The sequence below is a fragment of the Ranitomeya variabilis genome, chromosome 1 (genome assembly GCF_051348905.1).
Source record: "Ranitomeya variabilis isolate aRanVar5 chromosome 1, aRanVar5.hap1, whole genome shotgun sequence".
NCBI lineage: Eukaryota > Metazoa > Chordata > Amphibia > Anura > Dendrobatidae > Ranitomeya > Ranitomeya variabilis.
This window is the reverse complement of record NC_135232.1, coordinates 662,411,344-662,434,425: the sequence shown is the minus strand read 5'-3', so window position 1 is coordinate 662,434,425 and position 23,082 is coordinate 662,411,344. Positions and strand designations below refer to the sequence as shown.

At 43.0% G+C, this 23,082-nt stretch overlaps 1 protein-coding gene across 11 annotated transcripts in view; it reads left to right on the top strand.

Moving 5' to 3' along the window:
• The window catches only part of RYR3 (ryanodine receptor 3), a 978,540-nt gene that overhangs the window by 731,754 nt on the left and 223,704 nt on the right, over positions 1-23,082 (top strand). For all 11 annotated transcript variants that reach the window (XM_077263521.1, XM_077263512.1, XM_077263503.1 and 8 more), the window contains one exon: positions 16,076-16,182. In XM_077263521.1, the coding sequence (XP_077119636.1) occupies positions 16,076-16,182 (107 nt within the window). The remainder of the gene's footprint in view (positions 1-16,075; positions 16,183-23,082) is intronic.

Genomic DNA, 23,082 nt, shown 5'->3' with positions numbered 1-23,082 from the left:
ATGACTATGTTCATTATTCATTCTTGAAGGCAATTTTTCCATTCATTGCTGGATACGGTGACCTTCCCTTTTACTTAGATTGCATGGAACATGTACAGTGGCATATATATATATATATATATATATATATATAATACAGTATATATAAATATATATATTATACATTTTTTTGCCTACAATACAAAGGAAATGTGTCATTTTTAACTTTAGCCCTTGTAGAGATCATTTCATCTTCAACTTGCTTAACTGTTAACAATAACAGTAATTTTGACCAGGGGTGCTCAAACTTTTACAGGCCGCTGTAGCTTTATTCTAGTGTGTTACACATTATTGTAATACAATTGGAATACATATAGAATAGTGACAAAGACCAATGTTCTCATAAGCCTCTAGTGGAATAAAGAAAATAATTGACAGGCAGTCTTGGAATGTGTTGACCTTTTAGTCATCTCAGATTTAATATACCATACCATTATTACAGGATCTGGAATTTTTAGAAGTGGACTTAAAGGGAACCTGTCACTCCCAAAATGGAAGGTGAGCTAAGCCCACCAGCATCAGGGGCTTATCTACAGCATTCTGGAATGCTGTAGATAAGCTCCTGATGTATCCTGAAAGTTGAGAAAAAAAGGTTATATTATACTCACCCGGGGAGGTCCCTCCTGCGGTCCGGTCCGATGGGTGTCGCGGTCCGTTTCGGCACCTCCTATCTTCATCAGATGACGTCCTCTTCTTGTCTTCCTGCTCTGGCTCCGGCACAGGTGTACTTTGTCCGCCCTGTTGAGGGCAGAGCAAAGTACTGCAGTGCACAGGCGCTGGGCCTCTCTGACCTTCCCCGGCGCCTGCGCACTGCAGTACTTTACTCTGCCCTCAACAGGGCAGACAAAGTACGCCTGTGCCGAACCTGTGGCGTTAAGACAAGAAGAGGACATGATCATAAGAAGATGGAAGGTGCCGGACCGGACCGCAACGCCCATCGGATCGGACCAGACCGAACCGGGACCGCCCCTGGGTGAGTATAATATAACCTCTTTTTCTCATCTTTCAGGATACAGAATGCTATAGATAAGCTCCTGATGCTGATGGGCTTAGCTCACCTTCCATTTTGGGGATGACAGGTTCCCTTTAATATTCCAATACTTTTGTGTCAGTTGGCAATCATTGACTATTTTGTGCAATTGGCCCTGTTAAAATGCTTCAAATCTATTCCCTGATCAGGGTGTGGGTGTTTCTGAACAGACACCTTGGCTCCTTCATTGGTGATCAAGCATATTATGCTAAACCCAATCAAAGTTAGGATAGTACAGCTGTTCAAGTACAGCCAGACTCTAGTCTCTACATTGCAGAGAAGGAAGTGAAAGTCATGCACAAGGACAATGCTGGAGTTGCCTTACAAGACCAAGACCAAGACTGATCATTTTAAAGGGAACTTCTCAATATGATCAGGGAACAGCACAATATAGACTAGGAGAAGCTGAGCAGAATGATATGTAGGTTTGTTGGAAAAGATTCATGATAACTTGTATTTTATTAATTGAAATCTTTGGTGTAAAATCTTTGGTGTTTTATGTATATATAAGTCAAGTGGGCAGTTCTTTTAGTGATTGACTGCATGACTGCGTTTGCAGAACTGGCTTTCAGTCATTGATCAGGACCACCCACTCTACTCATGTATATCCAGACACAAGGGATTTCAATGAACACAATGCAAGTTTTACTGATACATTTCCCTGCATATCACATATCATTATCAACATCACAGGTTTCCTTTAAACTCTTTATTACTGCACACCTTGAGAGATGCTGATAGTAAGAGGGTTGTCCCATGGATAATGTACATTTTAATCACTAGATCATGGAATAAAAATAAGTTCCACAATTGGATGTGTAAAAAAAAAAGTCCCTGTGCTGAGATAATCTTATAAATGTGCCCCTGCTGTGTACTGTGTAATGGCCGTGTCTGACCGTGCTGGTACAGTCATTACACAGCACACAGCAGGCTCACATTTATAAGATTATCTCAGCACAGGAACTTTTTATTTATACATCCAATTGTGAAACTTATTACTATCCCTATATCTATTGATTAAAATGTGATTTGTTCATCAGACAACCCCTCTGAGTAATTATCTTCTATAAGCCACAAAAAATAATAATTACAAAACCCTAGACCACTAGGGTTATAGGTATTTCCTCTTTGTATACTCTGCACCACTGAGGATGTTGATTATTATACAGTAACACATTTAGTGCAGGGAGAAGTTCATCAGAGGCATTGACATTAACCTCTTGTGAACAATACACAATAATGCATATTGCTATAACCCTTTCACATTCACAATCAATGAACACAGATTTAGAATGAAGCTAAAATGTACTCCAGGAAATTAATGTAAATTGCTCATTTCCTTGCTGCAGCAACCCTAATGTTTCTGTCCCTGCTAATAGGCTTATATAATAATACTGGCAGTGACTGTACATGTGATTTCTGTCACACAACATTCTTGCACAAGGCCTTAGTTAATGATTGTGCTGACTTCTGAATTCCTATACTAATTTGGATTAGAGTAGAGGTTCATCACATTTTTGTTTGGAATAATGTAATTAGTTAGATGCTCAGTGATATATTACATTAATGCCATCATGTACAGAAAAAGACAAAGTCAGCTAGGTGAACAACATGCATGAACGTACATAATTTATATGGTTGACCCATATTGTTTTTTTTATATAGATAGATGCTGCTCTGCTATGGGAATGCAGAAATCAGAATAATCACTACTGCAATGCAAGCTATGTACCATATTAATAACTATAAATCTTTGCTATAACATTTTACAATCATTAAATTGTGCTGTAAGGTAAAATGACAAATATTTTATCTGTAAAAAGAAAAGCTATATATTGTTTTTCATGTTTATATATACACTTCCCACATAAAAAAGCTTGGATTGGCCCACAGGGGAACAGATGACTCCTCCAGTGGGCTACTATGCAGGAGTGATGAACCCACCCCTCTACAATGCACACTACACCTGACTCACTATGTACATGCAAGGGCAACATTTCATCATTCATTTAAAAAACTACCTAGTTTATTATATATATCAAAAGCAAAGTTGTGAGTGAGAGTAATGTAATATTTTCATGTAATTGAGCAGGGGCCCCTCAAGGTCAATGCTGCTGGTGCGCCCTTGGCACCTCAGTCCGACTGCACACAGATGTATAGGAATAATCTGTTTTAACATGATACACAAATGAGGGCATAAATTCACAAGATCAATGCAACAATAGGGCCCGTGTATATAGTGAACTGGTGCACATTTAGTATTTTACTTGGCACAATTTTATGCCTCTACCTTGAGTCTGCAGAACAGAGTCCTGTGGTGCATGCTGCAATTTTTTCCTACATGTGAATTATAATATTGACTGTTCTAGAGACCATGTTCTCCTCAGTCTGTGTTCACAAATAGCAAACTAGCAAAAATGAATATGTGAATATGCTGAAAGATGGGTAGGTATATTTGTTTTATTTTTTATCTTCATGAACAGTGGGTAATGAACAATGCTCTTTGTCCAGGTAAACGTCCCTAAAAACACTGTTGTGTGGTTAGCTTGACTCAGACACAGACATAGTCATATCAGGTGTAAGTCTTGTGTTCAGTCTGTGTGTTGCAGGTAGCCTTTCCTCTAACCCTGTCAGCTTTTGCAACTACCTTGAAAGAACCCTTGATTAAATCTGAAATGAATCTATAACTTGTAGATGTAGCTAATCATTAAAGCAGTAAATTGTGAGGAAGCCCAAAATGTAGAAAAATGTAACTTACAATCTATTTTTTTTTACTCCTTCCCCCTACTAATTTTTTTCATGGGATCTTAAAGCCGCATGATTTATTGTGAAGTCTTCTAATTATTCCTGTTTTCTAAAGAAGGAGGACAAAAATGGTTGTAACACGTGAAGGTCATCTTTGTATAGTCATATTACCGATGTGGTTGCTTTCTTTTTTTAATGTACAATTGAAAACGTAATTGCTTTTAGGGCATGCTGCATTTTTTTAATTAAATTATGTCATATTGTTAACTATTTTGTCACATTTATTATGACACATTTTGTTCCAGTTTTAATCATTGACTCCAAAACGACAAATGATTTCAAGTCTTGCGCCCATTTTCCTTGTGATGTGAGAACTGAATAGCTGTATAGAGTTCTAACATTCTTTCTCTTGTATGATATTGCCAGTAGTTAAAAGAATGTGCGTATGACATCTTTTTCTGGCGGATTCCACCTGAAAAAGTGTTGTGAAAGCACCACAAAAAATAAACATAGTGCACAGCAATGTCAAAACGATATTGCTGTGCATATTCTCTGTCTTATGTCACTTCTGTGAATACTTGAGAATTCACGAACTTTGAAGCCAGTAAAAGAAGTAACATGTTCATTCTTTGTGCAGCTTCGTTTGGAGTACACCCACTTTTTATACTGGAAAGTATAGAGCAAAGATGCCAGTGACCGAGCCATGGCAAAGGTTACAATAAAGCCACCGGCAAAGCAGCTTCAGGAAAGAGAACTGCTCGCTTTTTTTTTAAGCTGTTTTCCTTGGAAAAGTAATTGGTTCTGTCAGGGTCCTAAAGATGTCATGTCCACATACCCATAGTAGGTTTTTTGATTGCTGATTTGGGAGTGGGTGGACAGAAGCACAGCCCTTACAAGTGCCACTATTGTATGCTGTATGTATGAAAATTGTACAGTTGAGTTTTTCTTTAAAAGTTGTGTAAGATGCAAACTATTGTTCTATATTAAACTGGCTTAAAGACTTAATACAACTGATGCCATTTTCTATCTTATTTTGACCCTTGGTGCAATTTCTGACCGGTAATTCTTTTACTTTTTCCTCCTTTTCATTTTCTCAATTCTGTTTTGTTCTATTTCAGCGCAGCCAGTGCGACTGGTTCCCTCTATGTATCTTGACCAGTTGAATTTGCCCCAGGCTTGTTTAGCCCTGACAAGGTTATATTGACACTCAGGGCTAAAGCCAGTTATTCTTCTTAATACCAAGTACATTGCTGTTCACCTCCTCAAACTATACGCAATGCCCTCTCCATCACCCATTCCTATCTACTCCATACATTTGCCCTGTTCACCACCCTGCATGCCCTGCATGTCCTCAAACATACCCGTCCTTAATGGTGTTTTTACAAAATGAAAACATTCAGTAAGTTGGTTTCAGTTCCTCTATAAATGAGTGTTTTATTTTATGTTTGTAAAAAGTTGACAGTCTTCAGCTGGACAGCCACATACTGCAAGTATCAGGACAAAGAGAGATTAACTTGAAATGCCGTTCAGACATCTTTCTGCCGGACAAGCAGTGTTTTCAACTTTGTCCACCATGCATCTCTCTTACACGAAAATAGCACACAATGAAGTTACAAGGAATTTAGTTTAGAGTCAAAGGGAAGAAAAATGATCTGTGATCTGCACTGTCCAATGCTTTGAGCAATAATATAGGGCCATTTACTTAAAAGTACATTCTACTTTTAATTAAAATGTAATATTTTATGCCCTGCATTATAAATAAATAAATAATTATACTTCACCTGTTATATCCCTTGTTGCTCCAGCATTGATGCTCCAATTGTTCTCGACTGTTTTATTTTATTTTACTAGAGCAATGATGTCCTTTACATCCTTGTGACTCTTGATGCCTTTCACTACAGTACCTTGATAAAACTAGTTTGTGCAGCTCAAAACTGCTGACGTTAATAATAATAATAATCTTTATATAGCATCAAAATATTCCGCAGCGCTTTACAATTCAACCGTTCATATACAAGTCGTAAGTAACAACGTTAAAGATAATACAATAATTAAAGCAAAATAATGATGACCCTTCTTGTAAGAGCTTACAATCTACAATTCGTTGAGGGGAGACACAAAGTACAAGTGCTTATTTACAATGATGGTCCAGCCATCTTGAGGGAATGGAGGATAGATAAAGGCTGCATGAGTTGGTCACCAGCCAATATTTGTGGTGCCTTTGGGTGCGGTGGTCAAGGTGGGAGTGGATCAGGGCTACAGTAAGGGTTTTTGTTGCTCCATGGTGAGAAAGTGGTTGGCTGCAGCGGTTGTCTTGTGACTGTAATTTGATATCCCGGGCTAGTGGCTCCTTCCCTGACCATAAAGCTAGGGATGCCCTCGCTATCCCTGCTCCCCAGATTACTTCTAATGGTGAAGATGACGGGGCAACGTGCATTGCTGAGCTCCTGAATCTGCTCTTGCCTGAATCTGCCCTTAAACTAGACTAACAAGGGAAGACCGTTGTGAATTCTGTTCTCAAGCTCCCTCCTGTGGTTATGAATGGTACTTCGGCGAGTTCCGTTCATGGACTCCCTCTGGTGGCTGTGAGTGGAGCTGCTGGTTCTGAGATTCCTTCTCCAGCTGATCTCGTTTAGGCCTTGGCTGGCTGCTCTATTTAACTCCACTCAGATCGTTACTTGATGCCAGCTGTCAATGTCCTAGTACTGGTTCAGTTCTCTTGGATCTTTCAGATGACCTATCTACTTCAGCAAAAGCTAAGTCCCTGCTAGCTTATTTGTTACCACTGTTTTTTGTCCAGCTTGCTATCATGATTTTGTCCTGTTAGCTGGAAGCTCTGGGATGCAGAGTGGCACCACCGCGCCGTGAGTTGGTGCGGTGGTTTCTTTTGCACACTCTGCGTGGTTTTTTGTTAGTTTTTTATGCTGACCGCAAAGATACCTTTTCTATCCTCGGTCTGTTTAGTTAAGGCTGGCCTCCTTTGCTGAAACCTATTTCATTCCTGTGTTTGTGACTTCCATCTTAACTCACAGTCAATATGTGTGGGGGGCTGCCTATTTCTTTGGGGAATTTCTCTGAGGCAAGGTAGGCTGTATTTTCTATCTTTAGGGGTAGTTAGCTCTTAGGCTGTGAAGAGGCGTCTAGGCAGAGTCAGGAACACTCCACGGCTATTTCTAGTTGTTGTGATAGGATTAGGGGTTGCGGTCAGCAGAGCTCCCACTTCCCAGAGCTCGTCCTGTATTTCTAGTTTGCTCATCTGGTCATTTCTAGTGCTCCTAACCACCAGTTCAATCATAACAGTACAGCTGGCCCACAAAGTGTTAATGCATCTCAATAGAGGGATAAGAGAAGTTCTGAGACCATTTTTTTTTCCTCTGCAGTGTGTTTTGTTTCTCTTTTCCCCTAAATCTCTGGGTGGTTCAGGACACAGGTGTAGATATGGACATTCAAGGTCTGTCCTCTTGTGTGGATCAACTCACTGCAAGGGTACAAGGCATTCAAGATTATGTAGTTCAGAACCCAATGTTAGAACCCAGAATTCCAATTCCTGATTTGTTTTCTGGGGATAGATCTAAGTTCCTGAATTTCAAAAATAATTGTAGACTGTTTTTTGCTTTGAAACCCCGCTCCTCTGGTGACGCCATTCAGCAAGTAAAAATCATTATTTCTTTGCTGCGTGGCGACCCTCAAGACTGGGCATTTTCCCTTGCGCCAGGAGATCCTGCATTGCGTAATGTAGATGCGATTTTTCTGGCGCTTGGATTGCTTTATGATGAACCAGATTCAGTGTATCAGGCAGAGAAAATTTTGCTGGCTTTGTGTCAGGGTCAGGATGAAGCGGAGGTATATTGTCAGAAGTTTAGAAAGTGGTCTGTGCTTACTCAGTGGAATGAATGTGCCCTGGCGGCAATTTTCAGAAAGGGTCTTTCTGAAGCCCTTAAAGATGTTATGGTGGGATTCCCCATGCCTGCTGGTCTGAATGAGTCTATGTCCTTGGCCATTCAGATCGATCGACGCTTACGTGAGCGCAAAAATGTGCACCATTTGGCGGTGTTTTCTGAGCAGAGGCCTGAGCCTATGCAATGTGACAGGACCTTGACCAGAGCTGAACGGCAAGAGTACAGACGTCAGAATGGGCTGTGTTTTTACTGTGGTGACTCCACTCATGCTATCTCTGATTGTCCTAAGCGCACTAAACGGTTCGCTAGGTCTGCCACCATTGGTACGGTACAGCCAAAATTTCTTTTGTCCGTTACTCTGATTTGCTCTTTGTCGTCCTATTCTGTTATGGCATTTGTGGATTCAGGCGCTGCCCTGAATTTGATGGGCTTGGAGTTTGCCAGGCGCTGTGGTTTTTTCTTGGAGCCCTTACAGTATCCTATTCCATTGAGAGGAATAGATGCTACACCTTTGGCCAAGAATAAGCCTCAGTACTGGACTCAATTGACCATGTGCATGGCTCCTGCACATCAGGAGGATATTCGCTTTTTGGTGTTGCATAATCTGCATGATGTGGTCGTTTTGGGTTTGCCATGGCTACAGGTCCATAATCCAGTATTGGATTGGAAATCAATGTCTGTATCCAGCTGGGGTTGTCAAGGGGTACATGGGGATGTCCCATTGTTTTCTATTTCGTCTTCCCATCCTTCTGAAGTCCCTGAGTTCTTGTCAGATTACCGGGATGTATTTGATGAGCCCAAATCCAGTGCCCTACCTCCTCATAGGGATTGCGATTGTGCTATTAATTTGATTCCTGGTAGTAAGTTTCCGAAGGGCCGACTGTTCAATTTAGCTGTGCCAGAACATGCTGCAATGCGGAGTTATATAAAGGAGTCCTTGGAGAAAGGGCATATTCGCCCGTCGTCATCACCGTTGGGAGCAGGGTTCTTTTTTGTGGCCAAGAAGGATGGTTCTCTGAGACCTTGTATAGATTACCGCCTTCTCAATAAAATCACCGTCAAATTTCAGTACCCTTTGCCGCTACTGTCTGATTTGTTTGCTCGGATTAAGGGGGCTAGCTGGTTCACCAAGATAGATCTTCGAGGGGCGTATAATCTTGTGCGTATTAAACGGGGCGACGAATGGAAAACAGCATTTAATACGCCCGAGGGCCATTTTGAGTACTTGGTGATGCCATTCGGGCTTTCTAATGCTCCATCTGTGTTTCAGTCCTTTATGCATGACATCTTCCGAGAGTACCTGGATAGATTCATGATTGTATATTTGGATGATATTTTGGTCTTTTCGGACGATTGGGAGTCTCATGTGAAGCAGGTCAGAATGGTGTTCCAGGTCCTTCGTGCTAATTCCTTGTTTGTGAAGGGGTCTAAATGTCACTTTGGAGTTCAGAAGGTTTCATTTTTGGGCTTCATTTTTTCCCCTTCTACTATCGAGATGGACCCTGTTAAAGTTCAGGCCATTTATGATTGGACTCAGCCTACTTCTGTGAAGAGCCTTCAGAAATTCCTGGGCTTTGCTAATTTTTACCGTCGCTTCATCGCTAATTTTTCTAGTGTTGTTAAACCATTGACTGATTTGACCAAGAAAGGTGCTGATGTGGTCAATTGGTCCTCTGCGGCCGTTGAGGCTTTTCAGGAGCTGAAGCGTCGTTTTTCTTCTGCCCCTGTGTTGTGTCTGCCAGATGTTTCGCTCCCGTTTCAGGTCGAGGTGGATGCTTCTGAGATTGGAGCAGGGGCTGTTTTGTCTCAAAGAGGTTCTGATGGCTCTGTGATGAAACCATGTGCTTTCTTTTCTAGAAAGTTTTCGCCTGCTGAGCGCAATTATGATGTGGGCAATCGAGAGTTGTTGGCTATGAAGTGGGCGTTTGAGGAGTGGCGACATTGGCTTGAGGGAGCCAAGCATCGCGTGGTGGTCTTGACGGATCACAAGAATCTGACTTATCTCGAGTCTGCCAAGCGGTTGAATCCTAGACAGGCTCGATGGTCGCTGTTTTTCTCCCGCTTCAATTTTGTGGTTTCGTACCTTCCGGGTTCTAAGAATGTGAAGGCTGATGCCCTTTCAAGGAGTTTTGTGCCTGATTCTCCGGGAGTTCCTTAGCCGGCTGGTATTCTCAAATAGGGGGTAGTTTTGTCTGCCATCTCCCCTGATTTGCGGCGGGTGCTGCAGGAGTTTCAGGCTGATAGACCTGACCGTTGCCCAGCGGAGAAGCTGTTTGTCCCTGATAGATGGACTAGTAGAGTTATCTCTGAGGTTCATTGTTCGGTGTTGGCTGGTCATCCTGGAATCTTTGGTACCAGAGATTTGGTGGCTAGATCCTTTTGGTGGCCTTCCTTGTCACGAGATGTGCGTTCTCTTGTGCAGTCCTGTGGGACTTGTGCTCGGGCTAAGCCCTGCTGTTCTCGTGCCAGTGGGTTGCTTTTGCCCTTGCCGGTCCCGAAAAGGCCCTGGACGCATATTTCCATCGATTTTATTTCAGATCTCCCTGTCTCTCAGAGGATGTCAGTTATCTGGGTGGTTTGTGATCGCTTCTCTAAGATGGTCCATTTGGTACCTTTGCCTAAGTTGCCTTCCTCCTCTGATTTGGTTCCATTGTTTTTCCAGCATGTGGTTCGTTTACATGGCATTCCGGAGAACATCGTGTCGGACAGAGGTTCCCAGTTTGTTTCAAGATTTTGGTGGTCCTTTTGTGCTAAGATGGGCATTGATTTGTCTTTTTCTTCAGCTTTCCATCCTCAGACAAATGGCCAAACCGAACGAACCAATCAGACTTTGGAAACATATCTGAGATGCTTTGTTTCTGCTGATCAGGATGATTGGGTGTCCTTCTTGCTTTTGGCTGAGTTCGCCCTTAATAATCGGGCCAGCTCGGCCACTTTGGTTTCGCCTTTTTTCTGTAATTCTGGTTTCCACCCTCGTTTTTCTTCAGGGCAGGTTGAGCCTTCGGACTGTCCTGGTGTGGATTCTGTGGTGGACAGGTTGCAGCAAATTTGGACTCACGTAGTGGACAATTTGATATTGTCCCAGGAGAAGGCTCAACGTTTCGCTAACCGCCGTAGCTGTGTTGGTCCCCGACTTCGTGTTGGGGATTTGGTTTGGTTGTCATCTCGTTTTGTTCCTATGAAGGTTTCGTCTCCTAAGTTTAAGCCTCGTTTCATTGGTCCTTATAAGATTTCTGAAATTCTTAATCCTGTGTCATTTCGTTTGGACCTTCCAGCTTCTTTCGCCATCCATAATGTGTTCCATAGGTCGTTATTGTGGAGATATGTGGCTCCTATGGTTCCCTCCGTTGATCCTCCTGCCCCGGTGTTGGTTGAGGGGGAGTTGGAGTATATGGTGGAGAAGATTTTGGATTCGCGTATTTCGAGACGGAAACTTCAGTACCTAGTCAAGTGGAAAGGTTATGGTCAGGAGGATAATTCCTGGGTGGTTGCCTCTGATGTTCATGCTGCCGATCTTGTTCGTGCCTTTCATTTGGCTCGTCTGGATCAGCCTGGAGGCTCTGGTGAGGGTTCGGTGACCCCTCCTCAAGGGGGGGGTACTGTTGTGAATTCTGTTCTCGAGCTCCCTCCTGTGGTTATGAATGGTACTTCGGCGAGTTCCGTTCATGAACTCCCTCTGGTGGCTGTCAGTGGAGCTGCTGGTTCTGAGATTCCTTCTCCAGCTGATCTCGTTTAGGCCTTGGCTGGCTGCTCTATTTAACTCCACTCAGATCGTTGCTTGATGCCAGCTGTCAATGTCCTAGTACTGGTTCAGTTCTCTTGGATCTTTCAGATGACCTGTCTACTTCAGCAAAAGCTAAGTCCCTGCTAGTTTATTTGTGCTGCAGGAGTTTCAGGCTGATAGACCTGACCGTTGCCCAGCGGAGAAGCTGTTTGTCCCTGATAGATGGACTAGTAGAGTTATCTCTGAGGTTCATTGTTCGGTGTTGGCTGGTCATCCTGGAATCTTTGGTACCAGAGATTTGGTGGCTAGATCCTTTTGGTGGCCTTCCTTGTCACGAGATGTGCGTTCTCTTGTGCAGTCCTGTGGGACTTGTGCTCGGGCTAAGCCCTGCTGTTCTCGTGCCAGTGGGTTGCTTTTGCCCTTGCCGGTCCCGAAAAGGCCCTGGACGCATATTTCCATCGATTTTATTTCAGATCTCCCTGTCTCTCAGAGGATGTCAGTTATCTGGGTGGTTTGTGATCGCTTCTCTAAGATGGTCCATTTGGTACCTTTGCCTAAGTTGCCTTCCTCCTCTGATTTGGTTCCATTGTTTTTCCAGCATGTGGTTCGTTTACATGGCATTCCGGAGAACATCGTGTCGGACAGAGGTTCCCAGTTTGTTTCAAGATTTTGGTGGTCCTTTTGTGCTAAGATGGGCATTGATTTGTCTTTTTCTTCAGCTTTCCATCCTCAGACAAATGGCCAAACCGAACGAACCAATCAGACTTTGGAAACATATCTGAGATGCTTTGTTTCTGCTGATCAGGATGATTGGGTGTCCTTCTTGCTTTTGGCTGAGTTCGCCCTTAATAATCGGGCCAGCTCGGCCACTTTGGTTTCGCCTTTTTTCTGTAATTCTGGTTTCCACCCTCGTTTTTCTTCAGGGCAGGTTGAGCCTTCGGACTGTCCTGGTGTGGATTCTGTGGTGGACAGGTTGCAGCAAATTTGGACTCACGTAGTGGACAATTTGATATTGTCCCAGGAGAAGGCTCAATGTTTCGCTAACCGCCGTAGCTGTGTTGGTCCCCGACTTCGTGTTGGGGATTTGGTTTGGTTGTCATCTCGTTTTGTTCCTATGAAGGTTTCGTCTCCTAAGTTTAAGCCTCGTTTCATTGGTCCTTATAAGATTTCTGAAATTCTTAATCCTGTGTCATTTCGTTTGGACCTTCCAGCTTCTTTCGCCATCCATAATGTGTTCCATAGGTCGTTATTGTGGAGATATGTGGCTCCTATGGTTCCCTCCGTTGATCCTCCTGCCCCGGTGTTGGTTGAGGGGGAGTTGGAGTATGTGGTGGAGAAGATTTTGGATTCTCGTATTTCGAGACGGAAACTTCAGTACCTAGTCAAGTGGAAAGGTTATGGTCAGGAGGATAATTCCTGGGTGGTTGCCTCTGATGTTCATGCTGCCGATCTTGTTTGTGCCTTTCATTTGGCTCGTCCGGATCAGCCTGGAGGCTCTGGTGAGGGTTCGGTGACCCCTCCTCTAGGGGGGGGTACTGTTGTGAATTCTGTTCTCGAGCTCCCTCCTGTGGTTATGAATGGTACTTCGGCGAGTTCCGTTCATGAACTCCCTCTGGTGGCTGTCAGTGGAGCTGCTGGTTCTGAGATTCCTTCTCCAGCTGATCTCGTTTAGGCCTTGGCTGGCTGCTCTATTTAACTCCACTCAGATCGTTGCTTGATGCCAGCTGTCAATGTCCTAGTACTGGTTCAGTTCTCTTGGATCTTTCAGATGACCTGTCTACTTCAGCAAAAGCTAAGTCCCTGCTAGTTTATTTGTTACCACTGTTTTTTGTCCAGCTTGCTATCATGATTTTGTCCTGTTAGCTGGAAGCTCTGGGATGCAGAGTGGCACCACCGCGCCGTGAGTCGGTGCGGTGGTTTCTTTTGCACACTCTGCGTGGTTTTTTGTTAGTTTTTTATGCTGACCGCAAAGATACTTTTTCTATCCTCGGTCTGTTTAGTTAAGGCTGGCCTCCTTTGCTGAAACCTATTTCATTCCTGTGTTTGTGACTTCCATCTTAACTCACAGTCAATATGTGTGGGGGGCTGCCTATTTCTTTGGGGAATTTCTCTGAGGCAAGGTAGGCTGTATTTTCTATCTTTAGGGGTAGTTAGCTCTTAGGCTGTGAAGAGGCATCTAGGCAGAGTCAGGAACGCTCCACGGCTATTTCTAGTTGTTGTGATAGGATTAGGGGTTGCGGTCAGCAGAGCTCCCATTTCCCAGAGCTCGTCCTGTATTTCTAGTTTGCTCATCTGGTCATTTCTAGTGCTCCTAACCACCAGTTCAATCATAACAGAAGACATACAGGAACATGAAAATACCAATCATACAAATATGCACTCACAAACAACAGAGTGGAACACCGTGAAGTAAAAGGAAGGAACAACAAAATTAGAGAGGATGAGGATGTGCAAACAGACAAATCACCAAGCAACAGTCTTTAGAACAACACTCCAAATGCCTCCTCAACAAACACCTCCAACTCCAGAAGCAGGCAGTATAAAACTAACACTGACAATCCCTGCTTGCCAGAGGCCAGTATATATAGCAGTTTGGGAGTTGCTGAGCTCCTGAATAAGCCCTTATCTGTCCTCTCCCCCCACCCTGAGAAGTGGAGAGTACTTTTCCATAAGAATATGCAAACTAGACTAACAAGGGAAGACGCATGATTGAGGAGTTAAGGGATCTTTTTAAACGCTTAGGAAGCCTTTGCAGGTGTTTTTTGTTAATTATTCTAATTTACTGAGATAATGACTTTTGGGTTTTCATTGGCTGTAAGCCATAATTATCAACTTTAACAGAAATAAACAATTCAAATAGATTACTCTGTTTGTAATGACTTTACATAATAAATGAGTTTCACTTCTTGTATTGAAGAACTGAAATAAATTAACTTTTTGATGATATTCTAATTTAATGAGAAGCTCCTGTAATGATCATAACAAAGGTCAGAAGAGTGGTTCATTGGTTAGCACTGCAGCCTTTCAACCCTGGGGTCCTGGGTTAAATTTCCACCAAGGACATCTGCAAGGAGTTTGCATGTTCTCCCCTTATTTGCTTGGGTTTCCTCCGGGTTCTCGGGTCTCTCCCACAGTCCAAAAAAATAAATAGTGTAAGCCTCAATGGGGACAGTGATTATAATGTCTGTAAAGCGCTGCGGAATGAATGGTGCTATATAAGTGAGCAAAAGTCCGTGTCTCTGTCCCTACCTCACGGTGCTGTCAGATTACATAGCAAAAACCTGCTGCCATATTCCCTTTAATCAGCTGAGAGGGGCTCAGAGGAGGAAAGATAAGAGTACATGCCACAATTTCTTCTCTCTTGTATTCTGCATGAATCTATGACACAAAGAAAGCTGTATATGTCCATGTATGAAATCAAAAGCACAAAAAGTTACAGTATGGTGATAGCGATAATACAGATCTAAACAACATGGATCTAGAAAAGTCCCAATGCTCACATACTCTTCATATTAAAAAGGAGCACGGTGGCTCAGTGGTTGGCACTGCGGCCTTGCAGCGCTGGAGTCCAAGGTTCAAATCCCACCAAGGGCAACATCTGCAAGGAGTTTGTATGTTCTCTCCGTGTTTGCGTGGGTTTTCTTCAGTTTCCCCACACACTCCAAAGACATACTGATAGGGAATCTAGAATTGGAGCCCCATTGGGGACAGTGATGATAATATATATAAAACGCTATAGAATATGATAGTGCTATATAAAAATAAGGATTATTATTAAAACATAAATCAAACAACCCCCAGAAAATATAACAAATATTATAATTCTACTCTCTTTTCGATGTCCCACATCACAGCTTCTTTGATCTCAGACAAAAAACCTTCATCACACAAAAAGGTACAGTTGTTGAGCATAGTTAGCTTTTCATTAGCTTGTGCAAATTAAATAATGTATGCAAAACTTATATCCGGTATAGTAGACATGATAACTGAAAGAGAGGTACATGATGGCCTGAAATCTGCTGTCAAGATGGTAGAAGCATGTTACCATCCATTGGGAAAATCTGATATTATCATGTCTGAGCATTCATGGAAAATGGTTCACAGAATGGAAGCATCAGAACAGAGGAACCAGCCATGTTACTTTTTATTAGTGGAACATAATAAATGAAAGAAAATGTCTGGATATTGTGAGTCCCTTTGTATTTCTGTGCACCATGCTTCATACTGATCTCACATGAGTGATCTCAATCTACTTTAGTTTCATGAGCTGCATGATCAATATATGAAAACATTACCAATTTGCTGCAGATTAAGCTAAATAAATTGTTTTCCCCAGTAGCTCAACTCTTTCTTTTAGATTGGTGTTCACATATCTTTGTCTTTACTCTTGCGAATTTACCAGTGAGCAGCAGAATAGCGCTGATAGCTTCAAGGTTGTGCGTATAAGCACTATGCAGATTGCCTGAGCGCCTGTACGAACGTTAACACTAGGGGAAGATACTAAGTGAAAGATGCCAACATTCACTCAACCTTGATTTCAATCCAGGAAAGGCTAGGGAGATGCACAACGTGATGGTTTTTGTACTGCAGAATTCATCTCTGGTAATAAACTTCTGAAATATTCTTCATGTGTCTCAGAATCCTAAGAAGAATGAAGAGGAGGAGGAGGAAGAGACAGAGAAAAAACCTGATCCTCTTCATCAGATTATTTTACACTTCAGTCGCAATGCCCTTACAGAGAGGAGGTACCATACTTTTAGCTATTTGCGTGAAGGAGGTTGTCTTTGACTATATGCGAAGCATAGGATATGGACTAATTTTTTTTTTGTATCTCCCATTAAATATAAAAATATTAAAATTCTACTTGACCTCCTAGATGTTTATGTGTGTCTCTAGAACAACTGCTGTTATAGTTCTTCCCAGTTGTAACCTTCAAAAACAGAAAATACTATAACAAAGAAACACCTATACAAAATACTTGGTTTTTCTCCAGTTACACAGAAAAACTGTTATAGTGCTGCAGTAGGCTGCCGTCACACTAGTAGTATTTGGTCAGTATTTTACATCAGTATTTGTAAGCCAAAACCAGGAGTGGGTGATAAATGCAGAAGTGGTGATGTGTTTCCTGTTGTGAATTTGGTTTCTGGGCTCCCCCGGTGGTTTCTGGTGGTACTGCACTTGTGTGCTTCATCTCCTCTGTTCACCTGTTTTCCATCTGGATGTGGGAGTTTTCTATTTAGCCTTGCTCCTCAGTCATTTCTATGCCGGCCAACAATGTTACCAGAAGCCTTTCTGTTGCATGTTCCTGCTCCTAGACTACTATCAGCTAAGTTGGACTTGTTGTCCTAAGTTTGTTTTGCATTTTTGTTCCAGTTCTCTGTGATTGAATATTTCTGAGGCTGGAAGCTCTTGTGAGCTGAAATTGCCACTCTGGTGTCATGAGTTGATATTAGAGTCTTAAAGTAATTTCAGGATGGTATTTTGAAAGGGTTTTCAGCTGACCGTGAAGTTCCCTTTTCTGTCTTCCTACTATCTAGTAAGCGGACCTCAATTTGCTAAACCTATCTTCATACTTCGTATGTCAATTTCCTCTAAAATCACCGCCAATATATGTGGGGGCTACTGTCTGCCTTTTGGGGAAAATTTCTCTAGAGGTAAGCCAGGTCTGTATTTTCCTCTGCTAGGGTCAGTCAGTTCTCCGGCTGGCGCTGGGCGTCTAGGGATAAAACGTAGGCACGCTACCCGGCCACTGTTAGTTGTGCGGTAGGTTTAGCTCATGGTCAGCTCGAGTTCCCATCTTCCAAGAGCTAGTCCTTTTGTATGCTTTATTACGTTCTCTTGCCATTGAGAACCATGACAGTTTGGCCGGCCAAGGGTTAAAATAATTGGCAGAAGAAAGGAGAGAAAAGAAGTCTGCAGAGAATTTTTTTTTTTTTTTCCTGAGTTTGCTCATTAGTTGATTCACTTGCATCTCTGCTTACTGCAGCCTTCGTCTCTCTCTCCTTCTAATCCTTGAATGGTTCTGATTTCACCTGATTAATATGGATCCTCAGAGTTTAGCTACAGGTTTGAATAATCTCGCTATGAAGGTTCAAAGCTTACAGGATTTCGTTATTCATGCTCCTACATCTGAACCTAGAATTCCTTTACCTGAATTTTTCTCTGGGGATAGATCTCGCTTCCAGAATTTCAAACATAATTGTAAATTATTTTTGTCTCTGAGATCTCGCTCCGCTGGAGATCCTGCACAGCAGGTCAGGATTGTAATTTCCTTGCTCCGGGGTGACCCTCAGGATTGGGCATTTGCTTTGGCACCAGGGGATCCTGCGTTGCTCAATGTGGATGCGTTTTTCCTGGCTTTGGGGTTGCTTTATGAGGAACCTCATTTCGAAATTCAGGCTGAAAAAGCCTTAATGGCCCTGTCTCAAGAGCAAGATGAGGCTGAAATATACTGCAAAAAATTTCGTAAGTGGTCTGTGCTTACTCAGTGGAATGAGTGCGCCCTGGCGGCGAAATTCAGAGAGGGTCTCTCTGATGCCATTAAAGATGTTATGGTGGGGTTCCCTGTGCCTACAGGTCTGAATGAGTCCATGACAATGGCTATTCAGATTGATCGGCGTTTGCGGGAGCGCAAACCTGTGCACCATTTGGCGGTGTCTACTGAGAAGACGCCAGAGATTATGCAATGTGATAGAATTCTGTCCAGAAGCGAACGACAGAATTTTAGGCGAAAAAATGGGTTATGCTTCTATTGTGGTGATTCAACTCATGTTATATCAGCATGCTCTAAACGTACTAAGAAGGTTGATAAGTCTGTTTCAATTGGCACTTTACAGTCTAAGTTTATTCTATCTGTGACCCTGATTTGCTCTTTATCGTCTATTACCGCGGACGCCTATGTCGACTCTGGCGCCGCTTTGAGTCTTATGGATTGGTCCTTTGCCAAACGCTGTGGGTTTGATTTAGAGCCTCTGGAAGTTCCTATACCTCTGAAGGGTATTGACTCCACGCCATTGGCTAGTAACAAACCACAATACTGGACACAAGTAACTATGCGTATTAATCCGGATCACCAGGAGATTATTCGCTTCCTTGTGTTGTATAATCTACATGATGTGTTGGTGCTTGGATTGCCATGGCTGCAATCTCATAACCCAGTCCTCGACTGGAAAGCAATGTCTGTGTTAAGCTGGGGATGTCAGGGGACTCATGGGGACGTACCTTTGGTTTCCATTTCGTCATCTATTCCCTCTGAGATTCCGGAATTTTTATCTGATTATCGTGACGTTTTTGAGGAGCCTAAACTTGGTTCACTACCTCCGCACAGAGATTGCGATTGTACTATAGATCTGATTCCGGGCAGTAAGTTTCCAAAGGGTCGTTTATTTAATCTATCTGTGCCTGAACATGCTGCTATGCGGGAATATATTAAGGAGTCCTTGGAAAAGGGACATATTCGTCCTTCGTCATCTCCCTTAGGAGCCGGTTTTTTCTTTGTATCTAAAAAAGATGGCTCTTTGAGGCCGTGTATTGATTATCGGCTTTTGAATAAAATCACGGTTAAATATCAGTATCCTTTGCCACTGCTTACTGATTTGTTTGCTCGAATAAAGGGGGCCAAGTGGTTCTCTAAGATTGATCTTCGTGGGGCGTATAATTTGGTGCGAATTAAGCAGGGGGATGAGTGGAAAACCGCATTTAATACGCCTGAGAGCCATTTTGAGTATTTAGTAATGCCTTTTGGTCTTTCAAATGCCCCTTCAGTCTTTCAGTCCTTTATGCATGACATTTTCCGTGATTATTTGGATAAATTTTTGATTGTGTATCTTGATGATATTTTGATTTTTTCGGATGACTGGGACTCTCATGTCCAACAGGTCAGGAGGGTTTTTCAGGTTTTGCGCTCTAATTCCTTGTGTGTAAAGGGTTCTAAGTGCGTTTTTGGGGTTCAAAAGATTTCGTTTTTGGGGTACATTTTTTCCCCCTCTTCCATTGAGATGGACCCTGTCAAGGTTCAGGCTATTTGTGATTGGACGCAACCCTCTTCTCTTAAGAGCCTTCAGAAGTTTTTGGGCTTTGCTAATTTTTATCGTCGATTTATAACTGGTTTTTCTGATGTTTCTAAACCGTTGACTGATTTGACTAAGAAGGGTGCTGATGTTGCTGATTGGTCCCCTGCTGCTGTGGAGGCCTTTCGGGAGCTTAAGCGCCACTTTTCTTCCGCCCCTGTATTGCGTCAGCCTGATGTTACTCTTCCTTTTCAGGTTGAGGTTGACGCTTCAGAAATCGGAGCTGGGGCGGTTTTGTCGCAGAAAAGTTCCGACTGCTCCGTGATGAGACCTTGTGCGTTCTTTTCTCGTAAATTTTCGCCCGCTGAGCGAAATTATGATATTGGTAATCGGGAGCTCTTGGCTATGAAGTGGGCTTTTGAGGAGTGGCGTCATTGGCTTGAGGGGGCTAGACATCAGGTGGTGGTTTTGACCGACCACAAGAATTTGATTTATCTTGAGTCTGCCAGGCGCCTGAATCCTAGACAGGCGCGCTGGTCGTTATTTTTCTCTCGGTTTAATTTTGTGGTTTCTTACCTACCAGGTTCTAAAAATGTGAAGGCGGATGCCCTTTCTAGGAGTTTTGAGCCTGATTCCCCTGGTAATTCTGAACCTACAGGTATCCTTAAGGATGGAGTGATATTATCTGCTGTTTCCCCAGACTTGCGACGGGTCTTGCAGGAGTTTCAGGCGAATAGACCTGATCGTTGCCCGCCTGGTAGAATGTTTGTTCCTGATGATTGGACCAGTAGAGTCATCTCGGAGGTCCATTCTTCTGCGTTAGCAGGTCATCCTGGAATCTTTGGTACCAGGGATTTGGTGGCTAGGTCCTTCTGGTGGCCTTCCCTGTCGCGAGATGTGCGAGGTTTTGTGCAGTCTTGTGATGTTTGTGCTCGGGCCAAGCCTTGTTGTTCTCGGGCTAGTGGATTGTTGTTATCTTTGCCTATTCCGAAGAGGCCTTGGACTCACATCTCCATGGATTTTATTTCTGATCTCCCTGTTTCTCAGAAGATGTCTGTCATCTGGGTGGTGTGTGACCGTTTCTCTAAGATGGTCCATTTGGTTCCCTTGCCCAAATTGCCTTCCTCATCCGAGCTGGTTCCTCTGTTTTTTCAAAATGTGGTGCGCTTGCATGGTATTCCGGAGAATATCGTTTCTGACAGGGGAACCCAATTCGTGTCTAGATTTTGGCGAGCGTTCTGTGCTAGGATGGGCATTGATTTGTCTTTTTCGTCTGCTTTCCATCCTCAGACTAATGGCCAGACCGAGCGAACTAATCAGACCTTGGAGACTTATTTGAGGTGTTTTGTGTCTGCGGATCAGGATGATTGGGTTGCCTTTTTGCCCTTGGCGGAGTTTGCCCTTAATAATCGGGCTAGTTCTGCCACCTTGGTTTCTCCTTTCTTCTGTAATTCGGGGTTTCATCCTCGTTTCTCTTCCGGTCAGGTGGAGTCTTCGGATTGTCCTGGAGTGGATGCTGTGGTGGAGAGGTTGCATCAGATTTGGGGGCATGTGGTGGACAATTTGAAGTTGTCCCAGGAGAAGACTCAGCATTTTGCCAACCGCCGTCATCGTGTTGGTCCTCGTCTTTGTGTTGGGGACTTGGTGTGGTTATCTTCTCGTTTTGTCCCTATGAAGGTTTCTTCTCCTAAGTTTAAGCCTCGGTTCATCGGCCCGTACAAGATATTGGAGATTCTTAACCCTGTGTCCTTTCGTTTGGACCTCCCTGCATCTTTTTCTATTCATAATGTCTTCCATCGGTCATTGTTGCACAGGTATGAGGTACCGGTTGTGCCTTCCGTTGAGCCTCCTGCTCCGGTGTTGGTTGAGGGTGAGTTGGAGTACGTTGTCGAGAAGATCTTGGACTCCCGTGTTTCCAGACGGAGACTTCAGTATCTGGTCAAGTGGAAGGGCTACGGTCAGGAGGATAACTCTTGGGTGACAGCCTCTGATGTTCATGCCTCCGATTTGGTCCGTGCCTTTCATAGGGCTCATCCTGATCGCCCTGGTGGTTCTGGTGAGGGTTCGGTGCCCCCTCCTTGAGGGGGGGGTACTGTTGTGAATTTGGTTTCTGGGCTCCCCCGGTGGTTTCTGGTGGTACTGCACTTGTGTGCTTCATCTCCTCTGTTCACCTGTTTTCCATCTGGATGTGGGAGTTTTCTATTTAGCCTTGCTCCTCAGTCATTTCTATGCCGGCCAACAATGTTACCAGAAGCCTTTCTGTTGCATGTTCCTGCTCCTAGACTACTATCAGCTAAGTTGGACTTGTTGTCCTAAGTTTGTTTTGCATTTTTGTTCCAGTTCTCTGTGATTGAATATTTCTGAGGCTGGAAGCTCTTGTGAGCTGAAATTGCCACTCTGGTGTCATGAGTTGATATTAGAGTCTTAAAGTAATTTCAGGATGGTATTTTGAAAGGGTTTTCAGCTGACCGTGAAGTTCCCTTTTCTGTCTTCCTACTATCTAGTAAGCGGACCTCAATTTGCTAAACCTATCTTCATACTTCGTATGTCAATTTCCTCTAAAATCACCGCCAATATATGTGGGGGCTACTGTCTGCCTTTTGGGGAAAATTTCTCTAGAGGTAAGCCAGGTCTGTATTTTCCTCTGCTAGGGTCAGTCAGTTCTCCGGCTGGCGCTGGGCGTCTAGGGATAAAACGTAGGCACGCTACCCGGTCACTGTTAGTTGTGCGGTAGGTTTAGCTCATGGTCAGCTCGAGTTCCCATCTTCCAAGAGCTAGTCCTTTTGTATGCTTTATTACGTTCTCTTGCCATTGAGAACCATGACAGTTTCCATTATACTTTTCCTCTAATTGTTCCACTCCTGGTTTTGGCTTACAAATACTGATGTAAAATACTGACCAAATACTGCTAGTGTGACGGCAGCCTAGTAGTTTATCTAAATTGCTTGCATTAGTGATTTTTTTTCCAGGCTGGCACAAAATACAGTCAGACTGTGTTGCTGTATCCATACCGGTCCATGCTCTTATTGACGGTAAAATAGCTTATGAAGGTGATGTAAAATAAATAATATAATGCAGACACCTGAACTATAATAGTTTTACTATATATCTGGAGGTACACAAACAACTTCATAGAAGAGATTCAGAAAACTCAATTACCTCCTAATTACAGGAGATTTTTTTCATTTTTAAATGTTGATAAAAATTCTAGTGAAAAGGTGATGTACGAAATATAATAAAAGGCACATTCTGATCTAATAATTGTAGATGTATTGCTAGAATTTTACATAGCATTAAAGCAAATCTGTAAGTAGGATCAACCCTCCTAAGTCATCTAATTTGGCATGTGGGTCATAGGATGCTGAATATAATGATACATTCATATCTCAGATCCAATGTCTAATTTCAGAAAAATCTTTTTTTTTTAAATATGTAAATTAGGTGTTGAGATCTATGGGCCGGACATAAATCTCCCTGAGAATCCGCCTCCAGGGCTTATAAAAGGTGTTACCAGTGTGAGACATGTAATGACTGACAGTTTGCTCCCCTGTTCTACATTTCTCACACTGGTAACGCCTCCTTTCATTTAAAATAAGGCAGATTCGTAGGGAGATCTGTGTCCGGCCCATAGATCTT